Below are 23,090 nucleotides of genomic sequence, written 5' to 3' on the forward strand. Positions count from 1 at the left end.
CAATGCTTCCTACAAATTCCAAGCCGGCGGAAAACGACATGTAGAAACGAAGCACCCGACGGAATATGGACTCGACCGTTCTCAAACACAATTATCAAGATTTTCTTCAACTAGCGGTAGTACCGATTCCGGTTTATTTTTATATTCAGATAATAAATTAAGAGAATCATTAGCTAAATTTGTTTCCGTAGAACATCTTTCTTTTAGTTTTGGATCTAAATGCACATTTGAAGATTTTTGTAAAGAATCTCTTAATCCATGTGCTAAACGTGTTCCTAGGACTACACTTACTCGTACAATTAAAAAATTAGTAAAACAAGGAAAAAAGAATTTAATTGATGAATTTAGTAAATTAGATAATAAAGTTTCTTTATGTTCCGATATTTGGAGTGATCATTGGCAAACACATTCATATATGGGTGTGACTTGCCATTGGATCGATAACTCTTGGAACCTCCAAAAAAGATTATTAGCTTATAGAGTTTTTGATGAATCACATAATGCTCATAATATCGCACAATTATTATGTTTAATTTTAGAAGAATATGGTTTAACTCATAAAATATTTTCAATATCATTAGATAATGCTAGTTCTAATACCGCTTGTATAGATGATCTAAAATTGGTTTGTCAACCTATTATTGGAGGTTTATTTTTTCATATTCGTTGTGTATGCCATGTTTTAAATTTGTGTGTTCAAGATGGTTTAAAAATTTTAGAAAGTTATATTAAACCAATTAGAATTGTAATTTCTTATTTATGGTCTCATCCATCTATAATGAAACAATGAGGTAGGTTTTGTAAAATTAATGGAGTGAGACCTAAAAATTTCCACGTGGTGTACCAACACGTTAGAATTCAACATACCAATTATTACAAGATTCATTTCAATATAAAGAATTATTATGTTCATTTTTTGCACAAAATACTAATACTAATATATATTTATTTTCACAACAATGGAATATTTGTAGTAGTATTTGTGAAATTTTAAAAGTATTTAATGATGCAACCGAACAACTTTCTGGTGTTTATTATCCCACTGCTCAATTAGTTTTAGAAAATTTTTCTAATATAGTATTAGTTTTAAATGAACATATTAATAATGAATCTTTATCTCCTTGCATCTTAGTTATGAAAACTAAATGGGAAAAATATTTTTATTTAATTCCTGAAATTTATTTAATTGCATTTGCTTTAGATCCTAGATTTAAATTAGAAGTTTTACAAGAAATGTTAACTTTATATTATGATGCTTTAATTCCAATTAAAGACTCTTCTTCCCCTGATCCAGTTAATATTATATATAATGTTAGAATTTATTTATATGATATTTATAATCAATATTATGCAAAATATGGAACACAAATTAATATTTCTAAAATTCAACAAACTACTAGTAGTAATTTAAAACTTACAAAAGCACAACTCTTATTAAAAGAACGGACAAAACGTCCACGGGGATCCTCAAGTTCCACACAGGAACTTGAGAATTATTTTACGACTTCTTTTGATTTTAATGAAGTAGATAGTGAAAACTTCGATATCTTAAAGTGGTGGTCACAGAAGGCTCAAAGCTTTCCCGTTCTCTCCGTGATCGCAAAAGAAATTTTAGCTTGTCCAGAGTCAACTGTTGCTGTGGAGCAGGCGTTCAGTGCCGACGGCAACATATTAGATGAACGACGATCAACTTTGTCTCCCGACTCATTGGAAGCCCAAGCATTATTGGACGATTGGACCAGAGCGGAGAAAAGAATCCAAGGAATGCAACTTTCAGATGACGAAGTTGGAGATTTTGATACTGAAGGAACAAATACAACAGGAACAGGAAATGGAAGTGAATGAAAATATAAAAGGATAAAAATGTAAAAGAACTACGTGAGTTTTGATTCCCCTAAAGGGATACGTAGGCAACTTAAATAAGTGCAAGTCCTTTTTTTAATAAATTTTAATTTCTAATTTTTAATGTTTAATTTTTAATTTTTAATTTTTAATTTTTTTTAACATATTAATCTTGAACCGTGACGAATCGTGAACCGAACCGTGAACCGGCGGTTCTGAACCGTGAACCGTAACCGTCTTGGGCGGTTAAGGTTAAGGGTCGACCTGCCTGGAACCGGCGGTTCCGAACCGTCGAACCGTCGGTTCCGAACCGTGGTCAAGTCTAGGTGTACTACACTGTTGTATTATCTTAACGTTTGTTCGATATATGTTTTATCGAGAGGTAACATCTTTGTTAAGCTCATCTCTTTTCAATAGATACTAATCTTGTCTGGAATCTAAGTCAGACGGATCGTCGGATGAAGTGGATAGAATGTTGACACAATCGTGACATCCCGAATGAGGGTTATGCCGAGATGACTTCTATGTTGACCAAGTCATCAGAAGTCTTTTGGTCAACGTTACCTGCAGCCAGCGACCAAGTCGCTCCGGTCCCTGGTACCCTGATGCTCGAGGCAGATCCAACGAATATATAAGTAATAGATTAAGACATAAAATAATGAAATATGCATAGAATAAGAATGGAGAATGTACCCTGACCCAGGGGGCACCCTCGGGTGAATCGGTAAGCTAGTTGGGGCGCTGCTCGAGTTGTCAGGACTCGGAAGAGCATATGACTCCGAGCCGGATGAAGAGCTGGATCTGATGACACGGAGCCAGACGCGATAGCACGAAACCGGATGCGACCTTAGCACGCAGACCGGGCTATGACATCAACACACAGGCCGAGATAAGACATCGGCACGTAGACCGGGATAAGATATCGGCACGCAGGCAAGGATAAGACATCGGTACGTAGACCGAGATAAGACATCAGCACGCAAATCAGGATACAAAATGGCACGAAGGCCGAAACATAAAACATCACAAAGTTAGGTCAGAACATAATGACAGTGAGGGCTCAAGGGCCTGATCGACATTAGAGGCAGACTGCTATGCGAATCGAGAGCTGGAAAATCGGACTGACGGATCTGAGGTGCTGGCAGTGGGGTCGACTGCTGAGGAGTGATGGATTGATATCGAACCGATGCAATGGGTCGACCAAGGTGATGGGTCGGTCGTTGGCTGTCGCTAGAAGGTGGTTGTTGGCTATGGAGCGAAGAAACCGACGAAGGGGAGTCGGTGGCATGCATGAGGGAAAAAGGGGTGCTGCTCGCTTGACAGGAAACGACGACTAGGTGTGCCCTGGTGGCCAAATGCAATGGCAGCCGCCAGACTCAACGACGCCCGCCATAGAGAGGGGAAGAGAAGAGAGGGGTGGTCTGGTCGTGTCGGCGATAGGCATCGATGGCGAATGGCATAGGAGGCAGCTGGCATTAGAGATCAACGAAAGAGGAGGTGGCAGCGTGATGAAGGCTGTGTTGAGTCCATTTGATGGCAGCGGCAACATGAGGAGGAGAAGGGGAGCGGCTACCGACGTCGGCTGATGGGTTCCGGTGGAGCTTGCGTTCCACCTGTGGTGGTGTCCAAAATGCAGCCGAGAGCGAGAGAGAGAGAGAGAGAGGGGGGGGAGTGGTGGCTCACCAACGATGAGGGAGAAGGTGGCGGCAGTGTCTGTCCTCCTACGGCGGAGGATACCAGAAAGAGGAGAGGAGGGGTGGTGGCTTACCAATGAGAAAGGAGAAGACGGCAATGGCGACGCGAAGAGGAGGTGGTTGGCGTTCGCGTGAGATGTTGGCGGTTGGAGACTTCTGCCGGCGAGAGGAGAGGAGCGTGAGAGGGAGGAAGAAGATGACCCTATCCTTGGTGGCGCGGCGAAAGCACAAAGAAGGGTTGTGCGTCCTTGGTGGCGGAGAAGAAAACCCACGAAGCCCCGCCTCCCCCCCTTCGCTCACTATGAACAGTGCCCTAAAAGGAATGCTACAGTATAATGATCAAAATACCTCCATTCCTTCTCCTAATTCCTCCTCTATCCTTAAGTGATATCCGTATTAGACACCTTATGTATCTTTCATATCATCATAGCATTTTTAAAATCAAGGTAAAGCACATGCTCTACCCTTCCTTCCTTACTATATAGGAGAGAAAAATGAAGAATATATATATATATATATATATGAAACAAGTACCCATTACCCCTAAAAGAGTCCTATGCATGTAGCATATTACAAGCTAAAATAATCATTGACACTATATTAGACAATAAACAATGCATAATATTCTATGAGATGATATAAAATTATGATAAATATTCATATTAAAAAAGAAAAAATCTAAAGAAAATTAGATTAATAATGATAAATGATGATATAATTGGAGAATAGCTCAATAACGTTGGGGGATTTATATATTCGATCTCATGGATAAAACTTAGTTATTATTATTGTTGTTACTCTCACATCACCATAGAATGTAGGTAGCATATTATAGACTAGAAAATCATTGATACGTCACTTAGGAAGTAGACAATGCGTGAGCTATCACTTCTTCAAGTACATATATGACACAGATCATCTATACTAGAGCACAAAGAGCTCATGTTTCTTTAGAAGATTGTGATATCTCTAGTTGGTAAGCAGTACTAAGACCTTTATGAGAGAAAAAAAATTAAAATGCAAGTAAAAGTTGATCAAACTTGATCATGGACACAGACAGAATCCTCAGCCAACCTGTTATGATCTTAATACCTAATGAAAAATAACAAGTTGCTAGTTAATTAGCCATTTGAAATATAAAAAGGGAGTTGCTAAGCTACCACATGCGTGCAAAAATCTCACTTCATGCATGGAACAAGGATCATATTTTGAGCTAAACCAAAGCAGGTTTTATAATATCCTTCAAGATGGATGCATTTAGTTAAGGGTTATCCTTAATAATCTTGGTTATCCATCAAAGATTATCAACGAAAACCCTATTTGGTTTAAGTAATCGATGATTGTCGAGTAATGTTCCATGCACGAAACATCAACAAAAGGGACATGCAACCCGAAATCGAAAAACTGAGGTTTTTCTTGATTCTCAGGTTAATGAAATTTTTTTACCCAAAATACTCTTGAATAAAAGAAAAATATGATAAAAAAAGAAAAATGTAAAGACAAAAATAAAAAAAATAAAATTAAAAATTAAAAATTTAAAAAATAGGAAAACATGTAAAAAAATGGGGGAAAAATAAAAAAAAAAATTAGAAAAAATGTAAAAAATTTAAAAAACGTAAAAAAATAATAAAAAACTTTTAAAAAATTTTAAAAATATATAAAAATAGAAAATAGAAAAAACAATAAAAATTTTAAAAAAACATTAAAAAATAAAAAACGTAAAAAAAATAAAAATATGTAAAAAATAAAAAAATGGAAAAAAACTTTAATTTTTTGTTAAAAAATAAAAAAATGGAAAAAAAACTGAAAAGAAATAAAAACCCCTTAAAAATAAAGAAAAACGTGAAAAAGAAAAAAAAATGGAGTTTAAAGGATATATACGATTGATTTTGTAACTAAGGGTAATATAGTAAAATATTAAATTAGGTTATTCATTAAAACCTTCAAACAAACAAATTTTTGTTGCATTACTTAAGTTGAACCAAATAACATTTGGTTATGTTTTATTCCTCATAACCTTGGTTATGTGATTACTTGGTAATCACATAACTAAGGTTATACATGATAACTTGAACCAAACATACCCTTAGAGTGCGTTTGGTTCGGGGTTATTCTTGATAACCTTGGTTATCCATCCAAGGTTATCAACAAAAACCTTGTTTGATTTAGGTATTCGATGATTCCCCAGTAATGTTCCATGCCCGACATGTCAGCAAAAGGGTCATGCAGCCCGGAATCGAAAAACCTCAGAAAACTAAGGTTTTTCTTGATTCCGGGGTTAACGAATTTTTTATACCAAAAATACCCTCCGATAAGAAAAAACATGAAAAAAAGAGAAAAAATGTAAAAAAAATATTAAAAAATGTTTAAAATTTTTAAAAATATTTTTTTTAAAAAAATATAAATTTTAAAATTTTAAATTTTAAAAATTAAAAATTTAAATTTTAAAAAAAAATTAAAAATTTTAAAAAAAAATTAAAAATTTTAAAAAAAAAATAAAATTTTTTTAAAAAACTTAAAAATTTTTTTAAAAAACTTAAAATTTTTTTAAAAAAATTAAATTTTTTTTAAAAAAATTTTAAGTTTTTTAAAAAATTTAAAAATTTTAAAAATTAAAAATTAAAAAATAAAAAATAAAATAAATAAATAAAAATTAAAATTTTAAAAATGTAAAAAAATAAAAAAAATATAAATATGAATAATATAAAAAATATAAAAACATTTAAAAAAATAAAAAAAAACACATAAAAAAGTTAAAAAAAAATATACAAGAAAAAGAAAAGTAAAAAAAATATAAAAAATAAATAATAATATTATGTATAGTTGATTTTGTAACTGAGGGTAATACGGTAAAATATTAAACTAAGGTATTCATTAAAACCTTCAAACAAACAAGTTTTTGTTGCATTACCTAGGTTGAACCAAACAACATTTGGTTATGTTTTATTCCCTATAATCTTGGTTATGTGATTACTAGTAATCACATAACCAAGGTTATACATGATAACTTAAACCAAACGCACCCTTACAGTCATTGAGAACTCCACTTCCATTACACCCCAAAAAAATGAAATTGTCATAGTTGTATTGATAGAGGTCATGAGAATTAGGGTTTTGGTTTCGATAGTATGACTTGTGTTGTCACAATGGCAAAAGGTGAATACGCTCGCCCTCAGCGCCCCCACCAACCTATCCCAGGGCTAACACGGAGGAGGTAAGTCACGGGCGGCTACTAGTCTTTGGAATAATGACTAGTACATAAGAGAGACATTTACCTCGGTTTTGTCGAGATTCGAACCCCAGACCTCATGATGGCAACACTATGACTTATGTTGTCACGATTATATTGATAGAGGAGCCAAGACAAGGCACATAACATTGGTGTTGGTTATGATGAGGTTCATGCTCTCAGTCTTGGACAAGACATTCACAAGGATAGCTTTGTGGTTCTCGCTATGGATTCTTACAAGCACGGTCTTCTCGTGCACCTTCACTTCGATCTCGGGGAAAGGTTGAAGTTGTGACGGTCATGATTCGTCAAGATTGTTCTCGTCCGATGATGAACCACCGTCATCAGTGACCAAGATGTGGGACTTTTGATGAGGACCACGGATTCGACAGTCCTCTCCATGTTTTGCTCTTCTAGGGCTTTCACTTTTTCTTGTAGGTCTTTCACATGTTTCACTGTCTTCAAGAACAGAAGCTTTGTCAGCCTAAAAGATGTACATTTACATATGCAATGAATTTAAATGATCAAAACTTATTTAGAACAAAAGTTTATCGAAACTTATGGTTTCAATAAAAGATAAAAGAAAGATAATAATCTCTCACTCATAGATTGTATTTGATGCTTCTAAAGTACAATAAATCAATAAATATTTCTATGTTTCCACACACCTTAGCTACTATTTCATGTAATCTCACTAAAAATACAACAAACCCTGAGAAAGAGAAACCAATATTGTTTGCCACTAAACATGAGATCTGCTTAATTACCTTTTTAAGGTCAGGGATCAACGCAGAGAGTGCAATGAATTTCTGGTTGAGCTTCTCGCACCAGCTCCTTTCCGCAATGATATGCTAGAAACAAGATAAGGTTGTGTACAATGGATCCTTCCTCAGGACCCTATATGATGGGAGCTTCGTGCACCAAGGAATAGAAAAAAGATATTAAAAGATTTGCAACATAGTCTCATTGGATTTCACAAAGATATCTTTGGATTTGTATGATGCATGATTTTGTTACGTTCCCATGGATTCATGATAATAATACTCAACTGCATTTTCCATCCGCTTGTATTTTCTAGTAAAATACAACCCCAAGTCATTCATTGTTGCATAACATTCATTAGGTATGTTGTTTAATCATATTGAAATTTTAACTCCGTAATTGCCAAACATTTGGTTCTAGTTCAGCTGGTATGTCTTTCCAAGACTATCTGATAGTTATTATGCTCAAAGTTCCAAACAGGTTTCTCAAAGTTTGAAGGCTCTGTTCCACCGGTCTATAACTCTATTGTCGATTTGTTGAGAACTTGGATGATCTGTTGAACGGAAGCTGTTAATATAGTTATGATATATCATCTATGCATGTGATTTTGTTTAGTTGGCACCAGTTATCTACTCAATAATCCTAGGATAATCGTTTCGATTTTATGAAAAAAATTTATTGATCATCAAAATAAATCAAAAAAGCACATATAGACCCATCCTAACAATTCTTGGGTCACTACACACAGATAAAAAAAAAAATTCATAATACATTGTAACTAAATTTCAAACTTCAATGATATATCGGTAGAGGGTTTAATCACCATATCTTACTCTCAGGCTATATATGTGATCATACAAGTTGGTGAATGAGGATTTTGATTATTTAACCATCTGTCATGGCATTTTCAAAAGTTAAAAATGGTTAATTATAAAATTGAATAAAAGTTTACCTTTATATTTTTTTTAAAAAAAATATTTCAATCCATTAATTTTATAAAATGAGAGTTCGCTTCTTCTTCTTCTTATTGAATAGACAACATTTTTATAAAATAGAAGGAAACAAAATCTTCAATTCAATGGATATTGAATTAAGACTTTTTTCGTATAACAAGGAAGAGTAATTTGGTCCAAAAACAAGAGGTGTGATTTGAAACATGAGGGTCCTATTTAGTTATTTTGCCAAAATCAAGATTCTTTTTAGACAATTGCTCAAAACTTAAATCAGTGCATCATTGGACCGAGCCGTTTTAATCACGGCCTAGGTCACTATCATTCTATAGTTCCATTCCAATGACCAAATCCCCTCCGGAGAATGCACCACCATGACAGGGACGGCGATTGCTTCCTACTATACCCATCCACCGTCGCATCGAACGTAATATCCCCAGTAACTCATATTCGCTGCTCTTCGCATTTAACCGTCGCCTATTTTTGACACTTTGCTCTATATCAAATTCTGATGTCAAGTTAATTTTCGTGTTGGTTATGCTTTAAAGCCATTTTTGATGATGCTTGGTTGAGAAGCCCATAATAGTGCCGTGACGCAGTTTGAAGTGGTCTTCATATTCCCTAAATCAGTTCACACTCTTTCCATCTTGATTGTGTTTTTTATCCTTTAAAATAAGGACTTTTTGTTCTTCTCTACGGTACACTAGAACGAAAGATAAGCGTCAAGGTCCTATTGGATTGGCATGAATGCAGTGCTAGCAACTTTGTTCTTCCTTGATGGTGCCAGTAACCTTTTTTTCTTCCTTATCATTCTAAACTTTGCTTTTATATAAATATCATTTTGATTAATAAAAATTATGAAGGTTTTCTTTTTTTTTCCTATAAAATAATCAATAAGCTTCAAACAACTTTAAGTTTGACAGGATAGTAATTCACTGTGATGGAAATGGATGGGCACAAGGCCAAAACACCTACCAATCAACGAAAATACGCAGAGGAGCATATGACGGATCAATCAAAATGGAATTTTCCCCCCATCAAAATAAACAACTCGAAACAAGAAGGAATCATTCCATTCCACAATATGAAGATACGCATAAACAAATACAGGGGTAGAGCTTTTTTTTGGCCTTCTTTTTCCCTCAAAAAGAATGATGAAACATATGAATACTTGCTTTGGAGGTCAGGATTCATTCAGACACCATCATCGCTCAGAAATAAATAGATATCAATTTTGCAATACTGACCCATAAACACAAACTTCAACTTGATCGTATGGTTAGACCCGACAAAGATCTTGCCACAAATTTAAATGAGGAAAAAAAAAAAGTAGATATCTTTTGTTGTTCTTAGGAGCAAGTAGATAAACATGGGTCAAAAGGAAGAGAAAACATGGTTCTTGCATATGTCACGCAGTATACTCGAGAAAAAGTTGAGATCAATCTTCTCTTGCCCGGACTGAATTGCTTTTGCACTTTTTCCTTTTGGACCTACTGCGGCCATCTCCACTAGCATATATAGCTTCTTGATTGATATCTGTAACCAGATACACAGAAATTACCTTCTTTCATCTATTTGGAGTAGCATATTTTAAGACGAGGTGAGATAGATTACATAATTGGTATGATCATATAACCAAGAGAATTCAATGTTCAAAGAATCATAAGAAAGTTTCACCTTTCAGGATGAAAAACTTACCTCATTTACTTCTTCAACAGCATAGTCAAGCTCATTTTCACAGAATACGTCGAGCTGTTTCAGCACCTGCAGACATGCTGAAAATAAGATCGAACAGCATACTCCAAATGGCACATTTGAAAATCTATAATATTGCACGACTTTAAAGCATCTGTCATACTGAATGTTTTTATTAGAACATCATCCTTTCCAACAAAAAGGACTCGATGAACCAAAACCATAAAATTCTAGAGAATAGTAATATAATTAGTTAATTCATAAACAAATAGCTTCACAAGGTGCGAATTTATGATTCTTAAGCTTGATACTCCAAAACGAGAAACAGAAATGCCTTTTACCTTCTTAACATCTTCCCTGTCCAAGTTCGGAACATGATCTGAAATTGAGAATGCACCAAATATACCAACAGTCTCTAAGAAATCCATCACACTCGTTGTTCCAATCACCATCAAGCTCTTACCCTGTCGAATACAACACAGGAAAAACTAGCAGTTATCTATGCATTCGGCATGAAATTTCAATTTAGTAGCTTGTGCAATTTTGTTTTTATCAAAGACCACTCCAACAATTCTAGGAATTTAGTAAAAGAAGAAAACCTTTGGAGGAAGCCGTTTAAGAAAGAGCAACAATGTCTGCAAAATCAAATTGGAAAAACGTGGCCCAACAGGTACATACTCTAACAGCCTGAAACATGGAAACATGGCAAGCTGTGTCATGCCACGAGATAACAAGAACATGGCCAACAGGTGTTCCTTACCAACCAAGAACCACTCAAGTGGAATACAAGCCAAGTGAAGAGACATTATAGTAGATTAGAAGTTACCTCTCAATATCATCAAGAATTATAAAGCTCAGTTGAGATTTGTAAGCATCCTCGAAAACCTGTGTTAGACAATACTTGGTTACAGAAATGGGACAACACAATTGAAGGATCAGCTTAGATGGCAAGAAAAAATAGGTAGATGGAAGTTCAAATGATTCTAAACAAAAGTAGGATATTACTAATGCATGGACAAAATTAGTAGGATAAATACTTAAAATGTTTTCACATTTACAATTTAATAAATTGAGAACTTTTACTAAAATTGTTCTAGCATTCAACTCACCTTGACAATTTGTGCACATTTACTTGCTTCACCGAGACCAATCATGCTTTCTGCAGATATCTAATAATGAGAGGATTTAATCATTTAACATGATGGTACTGAGGTAATTATTTTTCTTTCATCAATAATATCACAACTTACAATCTTGACATATGGGAAATCACTCTCTATACCAATTGTAGCTGCCATTGCAGTTTTGCCACTGACATAAAAGAATAAATAGCAGATTGAATCAGCAAAAAAGTCAGATTAATCAATTAGAAAGCTGGTTGTAAATTTACCTGCCACTTGGACCTTCCAGAAGGTATGTAACAAGTGGGCTCTGATTGTCTTTGATTTGCTCCACAAGAAGCAGGGCTCTCTCTTGGATCCGTTTGTGCCTCTCACCACAATCGATAATCCCATTAAGCCTAAAAGCCATTTGCACATTAAAGATAATGCCACATTATGTAACATTAACAAAATTCAGAGCACAAAAATCTGTAGGTTCTCCTGAACATCCCCAAGTAGAATTGCTTTCAAGGATGTGGAATCAGCTTCAACCGAGACAATGTCAAACTTGAACATACCTGCGTCGTTCAAGATCATCCATTGATGCACCAAAAGCTGGTCCAACCTCATGAAGAGCATTCAAAAAATCATCCATAGTGACTTTTATGCTCTCCTCATCCAAGGGCTTGGTCAAATCATCGAAGCTTATCTGTCGATTCAAGGCATATGAGACAGCACTTCTAACAACACCTTCCAGTTCAGCCCCACTGTAATTTTTAGTTCGTGCAGCTGCAGTAAGTACATAAAAACTACATGTAAGGAAATATGCAGCTTAACAAGTCTGTCATTTAACCTCCAAATGATCTGAAAATGTATGCAACCAAAAATCAAACTGGAATACCTAGATGATGAACAAAACAAGAACAAAAACTGCAATATCTGAGTATCCAAAACAAAAGAAAGCGTGGAGAAAAGTTTGCCTCTAATTGAATATAAGTAACCCAATCAGAAGGCAACAACCACAAGAATAAAAGTTATTAAAAATTAAGACATCAATCAGCAACAAAATATAGCCTATGAAGTCTCAAACTGTTTGAACAATGAGATTTTAAAAACATTGGCAGGTTCTCTTATTCATTTGTAACAGTTTCACTCCTTCAGTAAGCAAAACACTCAAACTCTTCACAAGGATGCTGACATTCTCTAACAAATATCACATTTACGGCAACAACTGAACTCCAAAAGACGAAACAAAGAACACAGAGAATATTCATCATTGTCCGACTAGTCAAGCAAATAAAGATACTACTGTCCTGCAAAGTTTTCTAGAAGCATCCAGATCCAAGTATGTTGAAAATGCAAACCATTTAAGACATTTAAATGATTTAGTAGGGGTATATAGGCCTTCATATAATCAAGGAGATTTTATGTGGTCAGATATGTCTTAAGAATGATCGAAGAAGCAATATGTACTTGGTATTGCCTAGTTCGTTAGCATAAACCAAATAACATCTGAAAAGAATAAGCACATACCGAGCTGTTGAAGGTTTACATCAGCAGCAAGAAAAGAATTTTCTTTCATTTTACTAGTATGTATCTGAAGAATTTGGAAACGGCCATTCTCATCAGGGAGATTGATTTCAACATGAACCTCTAATCGCCCAGGCCTAGAAGAAAGAGTATGTCATATATTAACTACAAAATTGAACAATCAATACAATACTCGGAGCATAAGTGGCAGAATTAAGTAGAGGCAATAAAACAAGTAATTACAGTTTAAGCAATGAACCTTAGTAGAGCTTCATCCAATAAATCCTTCCGATTGGTCATTCCAATAAGCAATACATTGTTTAATGACTGAACGCCGTCTATCTAGAATGTGAATACATTTGGTTAGCATTCAGTGCTAGGCTGCAAGGAAACATTGTAAGATTAAAAGAATCACCTTTGTAAGAAGCTGGTTGACAATGCCATCATGAACTCCAGTACCATCCCTAGTAGAACCTCTTGACTGCAATCATAATTCCAGAAATATTAGCAACAATATCTACTATGAGAAGAACCTAATTGGGAAAACCTTTACATGTATGTAAAGTTATCATCTGATTCAACCACAATTATGTGATATATTCTCTTGGCAGCTTAGGACAAGGAACCAGGTTAAGTCTACACCCCATTGAAGCAAGGAGTAGAGAAAATGAAAATTTGTTTCACTTCTTTAATCAGGGACAGAGACACATTGGAAAATGTGCGGTCAATTGACCCCACAAGTATTTTAACAACTAAATAGTTGACCCCAAGAATGAAATGATTTTTTTTTTACTTCATATGCATACATAATCGATGCCATGTATTGACAGACCAATAGAACTTATATATTTTTCATAGTGCAATATTGCACCATTAAAAAATATTCTGGTTCCACAACCACGAACTAAACAGATGGCATTCCATTAATCATCAGATCCAGCTTGCAAAAAAACGTAATTACAAACAGTAAAATATTAGTCTAACCACGGGCAAAATTAGACAGAAGTGCATGGAATGCATCTTATATTCAATTGCCACCATGCACAAATTTTCAGATTGCTGGAGAAATAAAAAAATATAATATTAATCTATACTCACCTAAGAATCTAATGCCATTAAGTTAGAAATGACTGTATGAATGACAAAGAAAAAGAAAATAGCATTCATAAAATTTCAAGCAATTAAAAAGTAGAACAAAACAGTACATATGATAAATTCAGTTAAAATACTCGAAAGATGACTAACAAAATAATCTGTGGAAGCATTTGTAGCCTATGAAGCCAAAATTTGCTTATGACAGATGTCATGCTCCAAAATGATCATAAAATATTGTTTTCCCTTTTTTCTAAAAAGAATCAACTATAAGAGTGTACCTTACAAATAGCATCAATTTCATCAAATATGATAACATGTAAGTCGCTCTGTTCACCTGGAAGCAGCCAAATATATGAATGTTTAGAAGATACAAAATAAAATCATGTAGCATAGAAATAAACAAAATGTGCTACCTTTGGTACTCTGTTCCTGCTCAGCATCAGCAAACAAGTCTCTAATATTTTTCTCTGATTCTCCAACATATTTGCTTAGGACTTCTGGACCATTGACAATCTAAAGTTCAAAAAATAGTCTCTCTTAAGTAACATGCACCAATCAGACTAGTTATTATCTCTCTCAAATGGGTAGGTAAACAAGAGTAACATGTTGAACAACAAAGACAAACCTTTGGCTCCCTTCCATTCAATAGTTTCCCTATCTGACGAGCCATAAGTGTTTTTCCAGTACCAGGGGGGCCATAGAGCAACATCCCTTTAACATGCTTCATACCCAATCTGCATATCATAGCAGTAAGAAAGGAATTCCAGATTCATGAATTTTATTTTCATGACTAATTCAAGAGTTTAATTAATGTAAAATTGAAATTACTTATTAACAACATGGGGAGGAAAAACTCGAGAGGCAAATGCTCTTCGAAAAACTTCTATAAATTCAGTATCTAGTCCTCCTATTCCCAGCTTCTTAAGATCAAACTCCTTTTCACGGAATATTTTACTGCCAACAGCTTCACGCTGATTAATGATCTATGTAAAAAACACAAATCATCAAATAGTCAAATTTAACCAATTTTGACTTAGTTAGAGTAAAAAAATTACTTCTAATTCCTCTTAAAGAATTACTAAAAAATCTTTGAAGGTGTGAGAAATTGAACCTTAATGCCAGAATTTGGAGAAGCTTCAAACACAAAATAGGTTCCAGTAGATATTATTCCTCTGTCTAAGCCTTTGGCATCATCTTGGCCTTCTAGAAGTGCTTGATTAACTGTAAAAATATAATTTGTTCCGCAAAATTCAAATGATACCTTTTGCCCAGTTGTCATAACCTGCATAACAAATTTGTAAATAGCTCCTAGTTAAAAAATACATAAACCAAACAAGAAAAACTTGAGGCATAAGAGAAAGGAACAGACTTCTAATAACCAAAAGTGAAAAAGCCTATTATCTATTGGGATATTTTTCTCTGCAAGTTTGTAATCTTAAAAGGTTTGAAAATTGGTTGCTCAAATCAGGCAACTTTATTTGGCATAATGGAACTCTGCTAGTAGCACCACATCCCACACTTTCAAGGAGAAAACAGAGGATATGTTGAATTATGCAATATCAGTAGTTTCATAAGTAAATTGTAGAAACACTTCATGAGATCAACAACTTCAGTAAATTGGCATCACCATGAACTTATAAAGCATTTGCTAACAAAGTGAAACAACTAGCTGTTGGGGAGATACAGAGGTCATACGGAACTAAAACTAGAATTCCCATGCAATCTAGATATTCCATGTGAAGAAAGTTCATCCAGTAAACTTGGTCACTAAAGCTACCTAGTAATTGTTGACCTGTTAAGGCTTACAATAACAGCTCAAGGTATATTGTTGGAGCAAATACCTACACAATTCTAGAAGAGAAGTGAAAGAAACTGAAAAACAAAAATTTTCAGTATCAAAAGTTACCAATTTTGACTAGCCTCTTGTATTAAGTAAATTTCTAATATGAAATGAGAGATTCCTTTTCTAGAGTAATATGACATTCACTAAAGCTGACCCATTAGACTTATACCTAAAGTTGAAAATTTTTTGAATACCACCTTCTAACTTCTAATGGTTTTCTCCAAGAATAAAATTTATCACAAATTCCACCAGAAGATATCAAATCTACAAGCAATAGTAAGATATTGGGTACTAAATAGACAGAGTTATTACAATTTAGTCAAATATAGACATACCATATCGCAACAAGTATGTTCAGACCAATTCTAAGAAGATCGAGTTGTGCCTGATCTGAACAATACTCAAATCAACTTTGGGTAATAGATAGGTTAAGAAAGTACTGTTGGTGCAATCAACCTCCAGGGTTTTGATATTTGTTTGACAATATATTAAATAAAGTCTCGTTAAGGTTGACCTAGACAAGTGAGAAGTCTAGTCAGGTATTGACCAAGGGACTAGCAAGGCTAGCAAGAAAAGAGTCCTGATAGGTCATGATTGACCTAGACAAAGGTAGAAGTGATGACAGCTCAAGGTTGACCTAGGCAAAGGAAATGTCGAAGCGGGTCAAGGGTAACTAAATACTTGGCAAGAGAAATCCTAAGGAAGTGAACCTTAAATAACGAAAAGCGTTGGAGAAGCAAACTTCAAGTAAGAGGAAGATCCTAAAAGAGTGAACCTTAGGTAGTGAGAAATCTTAGAGGAGTAAGCTCTAAACAAAGGGAAAATCCTACGGGAGTAAACCCTAGATAGTGAGAAGTCTTGGAGTAGAAAATTTCAAGCAAAGAGAAAACCTCAGGAGAGTGAATAGTAAAAAGTCTTGGAGGAATGCACTCTAAGCAAGTGTGACTGAAACAAGGTTCCGACCGGACCAGCGTATTTCGTAAAATGAACTACAGTGTTGATAATATGTTTTGCGTTATATATTGTGCTAATTCGGTTTTGCAGGAAAGTCTTAATGTATCAGAACGATTAGCCACTGAGAAGAAAAAGCCCAAATAGGTTGAAGGAATAGATATTGGCGAGTAAGGTAAGTCCTAGAGAGACCTTTCAATCTTAGAAGGCAGTGAGAATGTGTCCCAGTTGGGACACCTTAGGCGGTGATCCGACTCAAGAAACCAACGAAGGTTTTTAAGTCGAGATCAAATAGTCTTAACTATCTAAATAACTTATGAATATTATCTGTTTCTTACTCTGTATTGCACAATTATTATTGTTATCATTGTGCTAACTTTACAACAACAACAACAACAACAACAACCAAACATTATCCCACTAGGTGGGGTCGGTTGTATGAATCATTTTACGTCATTGAGCTCTATCTCCTACTATATCATCATCTATATATAAATAAAATTTTATTTTATTTTATTATTGCTACCCAAGTCTTTTTTGGTATTCCTCTTCCTCGTTAAATATACATGTTTATTATAGTTTCACATCGCCTAACTAACGCATTTATTGGTCGTCTAAGTACATGTCCATACCATCTTAAACATGTCTCTCGGAGTTTTTCCTCAATAGATGCAACTCTGACTCTCTCTCTCTCTAATGCTCTCATTTTTTATTTTGTCCATCCTCGTATGTCCACACATCTACCTTAATATCCTCATCTCTGCAACTCTCATCTTCCCAACATTCAGCTCCATATAACATAGCAAGTCTAATTGTGATTTTATAAAACTTACCTTTAAGTTTAAGAGGTACTTTACGGTCACATAATACACTCGACGCTCCCCTCGATTTCAACCATCATGCTTGTATTCTATGTAAGACATCTCTCTCAATCCCTCCATCGTTTTGCAAAAATAATCCTAAATATTTAAATCTCTCAGTTCCAGACAACTCGTCCTCTCCTATCTTAACAATTGTTTCGTTACTTCTAATATTGCTAAACTTAAATCTCATATTTCTCATTAAGATTCTAGTTTAGGATTTACTCCACGTGTTTTATCTACCAAAATAATATCATCTGCAAACAACATGCACCACGGTACTGTGTCTTGAATGTGCGCAGTGAATTCATCCATAATTAGTGTAAAAAGATAGAGACTTAGAGCTGATCCTTGATGTAACCCTATCTTTATTGAAATGTTTCAGTTACTCCGCTTAAAGTCTTTAGTCTGGTCGTTACATCCTCATACATATCCTTAATTAGTTCAATATATGTTATGCTAACACCTCTTTTTTCTAAAATTCTCCATATAATTTCTCTTGGAACTCTATCATAAGTTTTTTCTAAGTCAATGAATACCATATGTAGATCTTATTTTTGCTTCCAATATTTTTCAATTAATTGTCTAAGAAGATGTATAGCTTATATTGTCGACCTTTCATACATGAATCCAAATTGATTTTCGGTCATTGTGGTTTCCTTCCTTAATCTTTTTTCTATTACTTTTTCCCAAAGTTTCATAGTATGACTCATTACTTTAATACCCCTATAGTTCGCACAATTTTGTGCATCTCCCTTGTTTTTATATAAGGGAACCAGAGTACTTATCCTCTATTGATCAGGCATTTTTTTCGTTTTCAATATCATGTTAAATAATTTTGTAAATCATTCAATACCTTGTTTCCCTAGGCACTTCTATACCTCTATCGGAATATCATCTGGTCCAACGACTTCTCTGCATCTCATTTAAAGTTTGTTCTACTTCTGAAGTTTGAATTCTATGATAAAAAATAAAATTTCTATGCTTACCTAAGTTAAGTTGGTTATTTAAACCTTCATTAAAAAGTTGATGAAAATATCTCTTCCACCACTCATTAAAAAGCTGATAAACCTTCATTGTGCTAACTTTATTTTGCATAAAACAAAATTTTGATTGACTAAAGGGTTTGGTCGAGCAGATAGGCATAGATTAGTTGATCACAGAACACACTTGTCATTTGGTAACTGGAAATTAGATATAATTAAATTATATAAAGGAAACTCAAGGGTTCAAATTAGCTAACAAAGGAAACTCAAGGGTTCAGTCAACCAATTATGGGGTTGAACGACCGAATATATATGGTAAGTGCAAATCAGATTAAGATAGGATCAAGCATGAAAGGAAGTTCCGATATCTAGTCTAGTCGACCGATCAAGCAAATTTCATGGAAAATACGATCTGGGTATATTGTGAACCTGGACTCAAAGTAGTGTTCTAAAAATTGTCCTAGACGCCGCTTAGGTGCTAGGTGTCAGCTAACCGCACCGAAAACATGCTAGTCGGTCAACCTAGACAGCCTTGGCGTCTAGGCGGGATTAAGCGACCCTAGGCACCAACTAATCGATCAAATCGTCCCGGCACGACGGAAATAGTGCAAGGTTTTCATGATTGTTTTTAGCTTGGGCTTTTAAATTTAAAGCCCAATTAAAAAAATCGGAAATGTAACCTTTTATTTTGTATTGTGCTTAAGGTTTAGAAGTTCTAAACTTTGGTCCAACAAAAAAATCAATTTGTTGGCTTGCCCTAGCGGTTAGCACCAAATTTTATCTTCATCATACTAAGTAACCAAAGCTGGAGAAATTAGAGCAAATGAAAAAGCCGACATTTCTGATAAATCAGATAGTTAAAAGGCTGAAGAAATTGATTTGAAGAAAAATTTATTGTCTGATCTTTCCTCAACTGAGCGACTTGGAAGCAATTGAATTGACGGTTGGCCAAAGCCTCATCCTTTAGAAATATCATTTCATCAAACAACCTTAAAGAAACTAGAGTGAAAGAACTTCACGAGGATGATTTTGCATCCAAAGAAGAATGGGAGGATCATAATGATAATATTGAGTTCGTGTTCGATGAAAAACAAGTTGTTGAAAAGTAGGCATGTAAATAAATCAAGCATTCGTGAACAAGCTTGGTATTTGGTTAGGTAAGAACTTGTTTATGTTTGTTCAATATACACAAGATCAATTAAATAAACAAGCTTGAATAGCTCGTTAAACTAAACAAATGAGCTTGAATACATATGTGTTCAGCTCGTTAATGTTCGTGAACAACGTTTATGAACAATGTCTACAAACCATGTTCATTAATAAAATTCTTATCAATATGCTAAATAAATAAAAATAATAAAATAAAATAAACAAAAAAATTTAAATTATCAAGCTCAACAACCAATCAAGCAAGTAAAAATTTCAAACAATCAAACAAGCTTGAATTGAGAGCTTGATAACATCTAAACAAACCAAGCTCGAACCAAGCTCAAGCCAAACTTGAATTGAGAGATCGATAACATCTAAACGAACCAAACTCAAGCTAAGCTCCAAACAAGCTCAAGCTCATAAAAAATAAACCAAGCCAAACTTGAACAATCATTTCAAAGGCTTGGTTCATTTTAAGCTCGGCTCGGCTCGGCTTGGTTACCTTATCAAACAAACTTGAACACCCTAAACCTTGGCTCGGCTCGTTTGCAGACCTATTGAAAATTACGGAGAAAAAGTAAAATAAATTTATGATGTTTTATTAGTTGTATAATTTTAAACTTATTTTAAATTTGATGTTATTGCGTTGTAGTTATAAAACGTAATTTATTATGTAATTTATGTTGATACCGTGGAATTCGCCCAGCCCCTGCCTAAGCGGCCTAAGCGCTGGTCTGGCGCCCGACTAGCACTTAGCGAATTTTAGAACCTTGACTCAAACCCGGGCTTTTTCTAAAGAAGTGGTTTGATCAACCGAATGAAAAGTTTACAAAAGAAACCTTGAGATCCGAGACTTAGCAATCAATTCTCTCATTGATTCATCTCTCTCTTGCTGCTACTACGCCGAGAGGCTCTCAAAGTTGTCAGTAGTATTTATTACTTGACTTACATTAAACGGGATAGTAGTTTGTTACTATCACTTTCATCGTTTGTATGTTTTCCTCCTTCACTGAAAGCTTTTTCAAAGACGAGAATATTAGTGATTTGCCCATTTGAAAACGGTCCAAGGGATGGGCCTTGGAGTAGCAGTCACTAGACTATGAACCCAAGTAATCGACCGTGTTTTTGTTTTTAGCTTTCTACTACAACTCTGTGATTGTTTTCGTAAAAGAAAAGAAAGATTTCAAACGAGTAATATTCAACCCCCCCCCCCCCCCCCCCCCCCCAAATTGCGCTTTACGGTCCTATGAGTATGACTTGCGGAACATTTTTCAAACTTAATATAGCAATAGTGTAACATTTGCATTATAGACTGCTAAAAAATGGGCAGGCCGTGGAGCAAGAGCATTTACATAGTTCCCAAAGTAAGATGACTCAAGCCATGAAACTAATGCCTTGCATCCTTTTACCCTAGGTGAGAATAGCCAATTCATTTAATTCACAAAAAAAAATAGTTGAGTTGAAATACTGAATATTTAAGAATGTTTCACATACCTGATAGTGTTCATCATGTAATCAAAACTACTAGTGAGAAAATACAGCATGACATCTAAAGTTGAACTTGGTAACATTCAAAATCATCAGTAAGTCCTTTAATTTCGCATACAAATTACTAAATATTGATATTAACATATTCCATTATTCTCCCGAACAGATAATTATCTAAAGAAGTTGAGAAGACACAATCAGTATGAAGAACGATTTAGTTTAATTTATACAAACTGGCAGCAAATTAAAATAAGACAATCATTTTGTAGAATCAATTAACTTAATATTCTGCAATGGGAAAACTGTATTGACATCTAACCAAAATGAATAAATTGGTCAAAAATCAGACCTTCATGCAAAAAATAGTAATCATAGAAAAGATCACGGGACTATTTCTAGTAAAATAAGCAGATTCCAGAGGCTGTTGAGATATTCTACCTGGTTAACGAACTTCTCCTGAATTTTCTGTGCAAGAACTACAGCATCCAACTACGACATGAAAACAATATATATAAGTAGTCAAACAAGAAGTACAATCAACACCAAACACCAAAATTAATGAAAATCATACTTGCTCAGTTCTATTGGTTTTTCCTTTAACAAAATCCAGATCAAGCCTAAGCAATGCTAGATTAAAGTTATCAGGAGTAACAAATCTGAAAAACATATGGGCAATTAAGACGGTATAGTAGCAAAACAATTAACGAAAATTTACTGAAAACGATCAAGAGTGCATACCTGCTAACTGAGATTTGATCACCAGAGGAAACTCTTATATGCCGACGTTGGATTGCATTGAGAGCTACATGACTGCTAGGAATGTTCTGATGAGCAGTATTTCTATGTTAAGGCTATTACAGAATGATCTTTTTTCCTCTTATAAAATGTAAGAGTATACCAACCAAAGAAATGTAACATAGAAATTCAACGCTGTTTAGAAAGAACTATAGAATTAATTAGTGTCCGTCTCAAAGAAAACACTGTCGAACGGACAAATGGAAGGATATCGTAGCGTAAGTACGATGGAATCGCCGATGAGGGCGTAGATGTCGCTCGATCCAGGGGAGGCGAACTTGCTCAGATCTGCCGGGGCGCAGTAAGCGAAGTTGGTCAGTGCGAGATCTTGGCTCGGAGTGCTCACCACGGTCAAGAGATCTGCCGCCGACGAGGAGCCGAGTCCGAACCGTGCCGCCATGAGATCAAAGGTGAGCTAGGGTTGCTCGAGACTTCGAGGAAGAAGGGGAGAAAAAATAGATGCATAAAATAGGACATCAATCGATCTGGTGCCTTGTATGAATGGATATAAATATGCCTTCTTGGAGAGGAAGTCGAGACTTCAGGACGCGTCAGTCATACAGACGGGGACACGTCAGACGTGAAAACAACATGATCCGATCGGGTAAATGTCCGGGAGACCCGATATTCCGGGCAATCAGATGATAAATGTGCGACTCACGGCGACCATATGATCCGAGCGACCCTATGTTCTAGTCGCTCGAAGGTATCTGACCGACTCTAAAAGTGGATCGAGCCGATTGACATTAATTCTAGGCAATAGAAAAATTATCACCGGAATGTATACAGGTAACTTGAAGACCGGATCGAACTTATATATAGGGATAGTAATGAAATCGATCGATCGGAGATGGGTTTGTTATCTCTATCTCCATCCATGAAGTAGATCCTCACTTTCATCTCCGACTCTACTTAATCGGAGAATTACCATCCTCAAATCTATGAGGATTAAATCCTATACTCGTTCCCATCCCTGCCCTTGAGGATTATTCAAATTGATACATAGGGATAGCAATGGAATCGATCGGAGATGAGTTTGTCATCTCTATCTTCGTCCATGAAGTAAATTCCCATTTTCATCTCCCGTTCTACTTAATCGGAGAATTACCGTCCTCGAATCC

The 23,090-nt window shown here is 35.1% G+C and overlaps 1 protein-coding gene across 2 annotated transcripts; it reads right to left on the minus strand.

Annotated features, from left to right (window-relative positions):
* Positions 1–9,666: 9,666 nt before the first annotated feature.
* LOC122023529 (vesicle-fusing ATPase-like) lies at positions 9,667–22,478 on the minus strand. Of its 2 annotated transcripts, XM_042581662.1 has the most exons (21): positions 22,182–22,478; positions 21,913–22,008; positions 21,746–21,830; positions 21,613–21,663; positions 15,009–15,179; positions 14,726–14,880; positions 14,523–14,631; positions 14,311–14,410; positions 14,176–14,231; positions 13,218–13,283; positions 13,062–13,144; positions 12,806–12,939; positions 11,851–12,061; positions 11,563–11,691; positions 11,423–11,483; positions 11,282–11,341; positions 10,999–11,057; positions 10,772–10,859; positions 10,514–10,636; positions 10,176–10,241; positions 9,667–10,013 (listed from the first exon to the last, which is right to left on the minus strand). In XM_042581662.1, exons 1-21 carry the CDS (start codon positions 22,367–22,369, stop codon positions 9,852–9,854), a joined length of 2,253 nt encoding a protein of 750 aa, XP_042437596.1. In that variant the 5' UTR covers positions 22,370–22,478; the 3' UTR covers positions 9,667–9,851. The 2 variants fall into 2 exon arrangements, with proteins under 2 accessions (XP_042437596.1, XP_042437597.1); XM_042581663.1 differs by lacking the exons at positions 21,746–21,830; positions 22,182–22,478.
* Positions 22,479–23,090: the final 612 nt, after the last annotated feature.

This window comes from Zingiber officinale, chromosome 9B (genome assembly GCF_018446385.1).
Source record: "Zingiber officinale cultivar Zhangliang chromosome 9B, Zo_v1.1, whole genome shotgun sequence".
Lineage (NCBI taxonomy): Eukaryota > Viridiplantae > Streptophyta > Magnoliopsida > Zingiberales > Zingiberaceae > Zingiber > Zingiber officinale.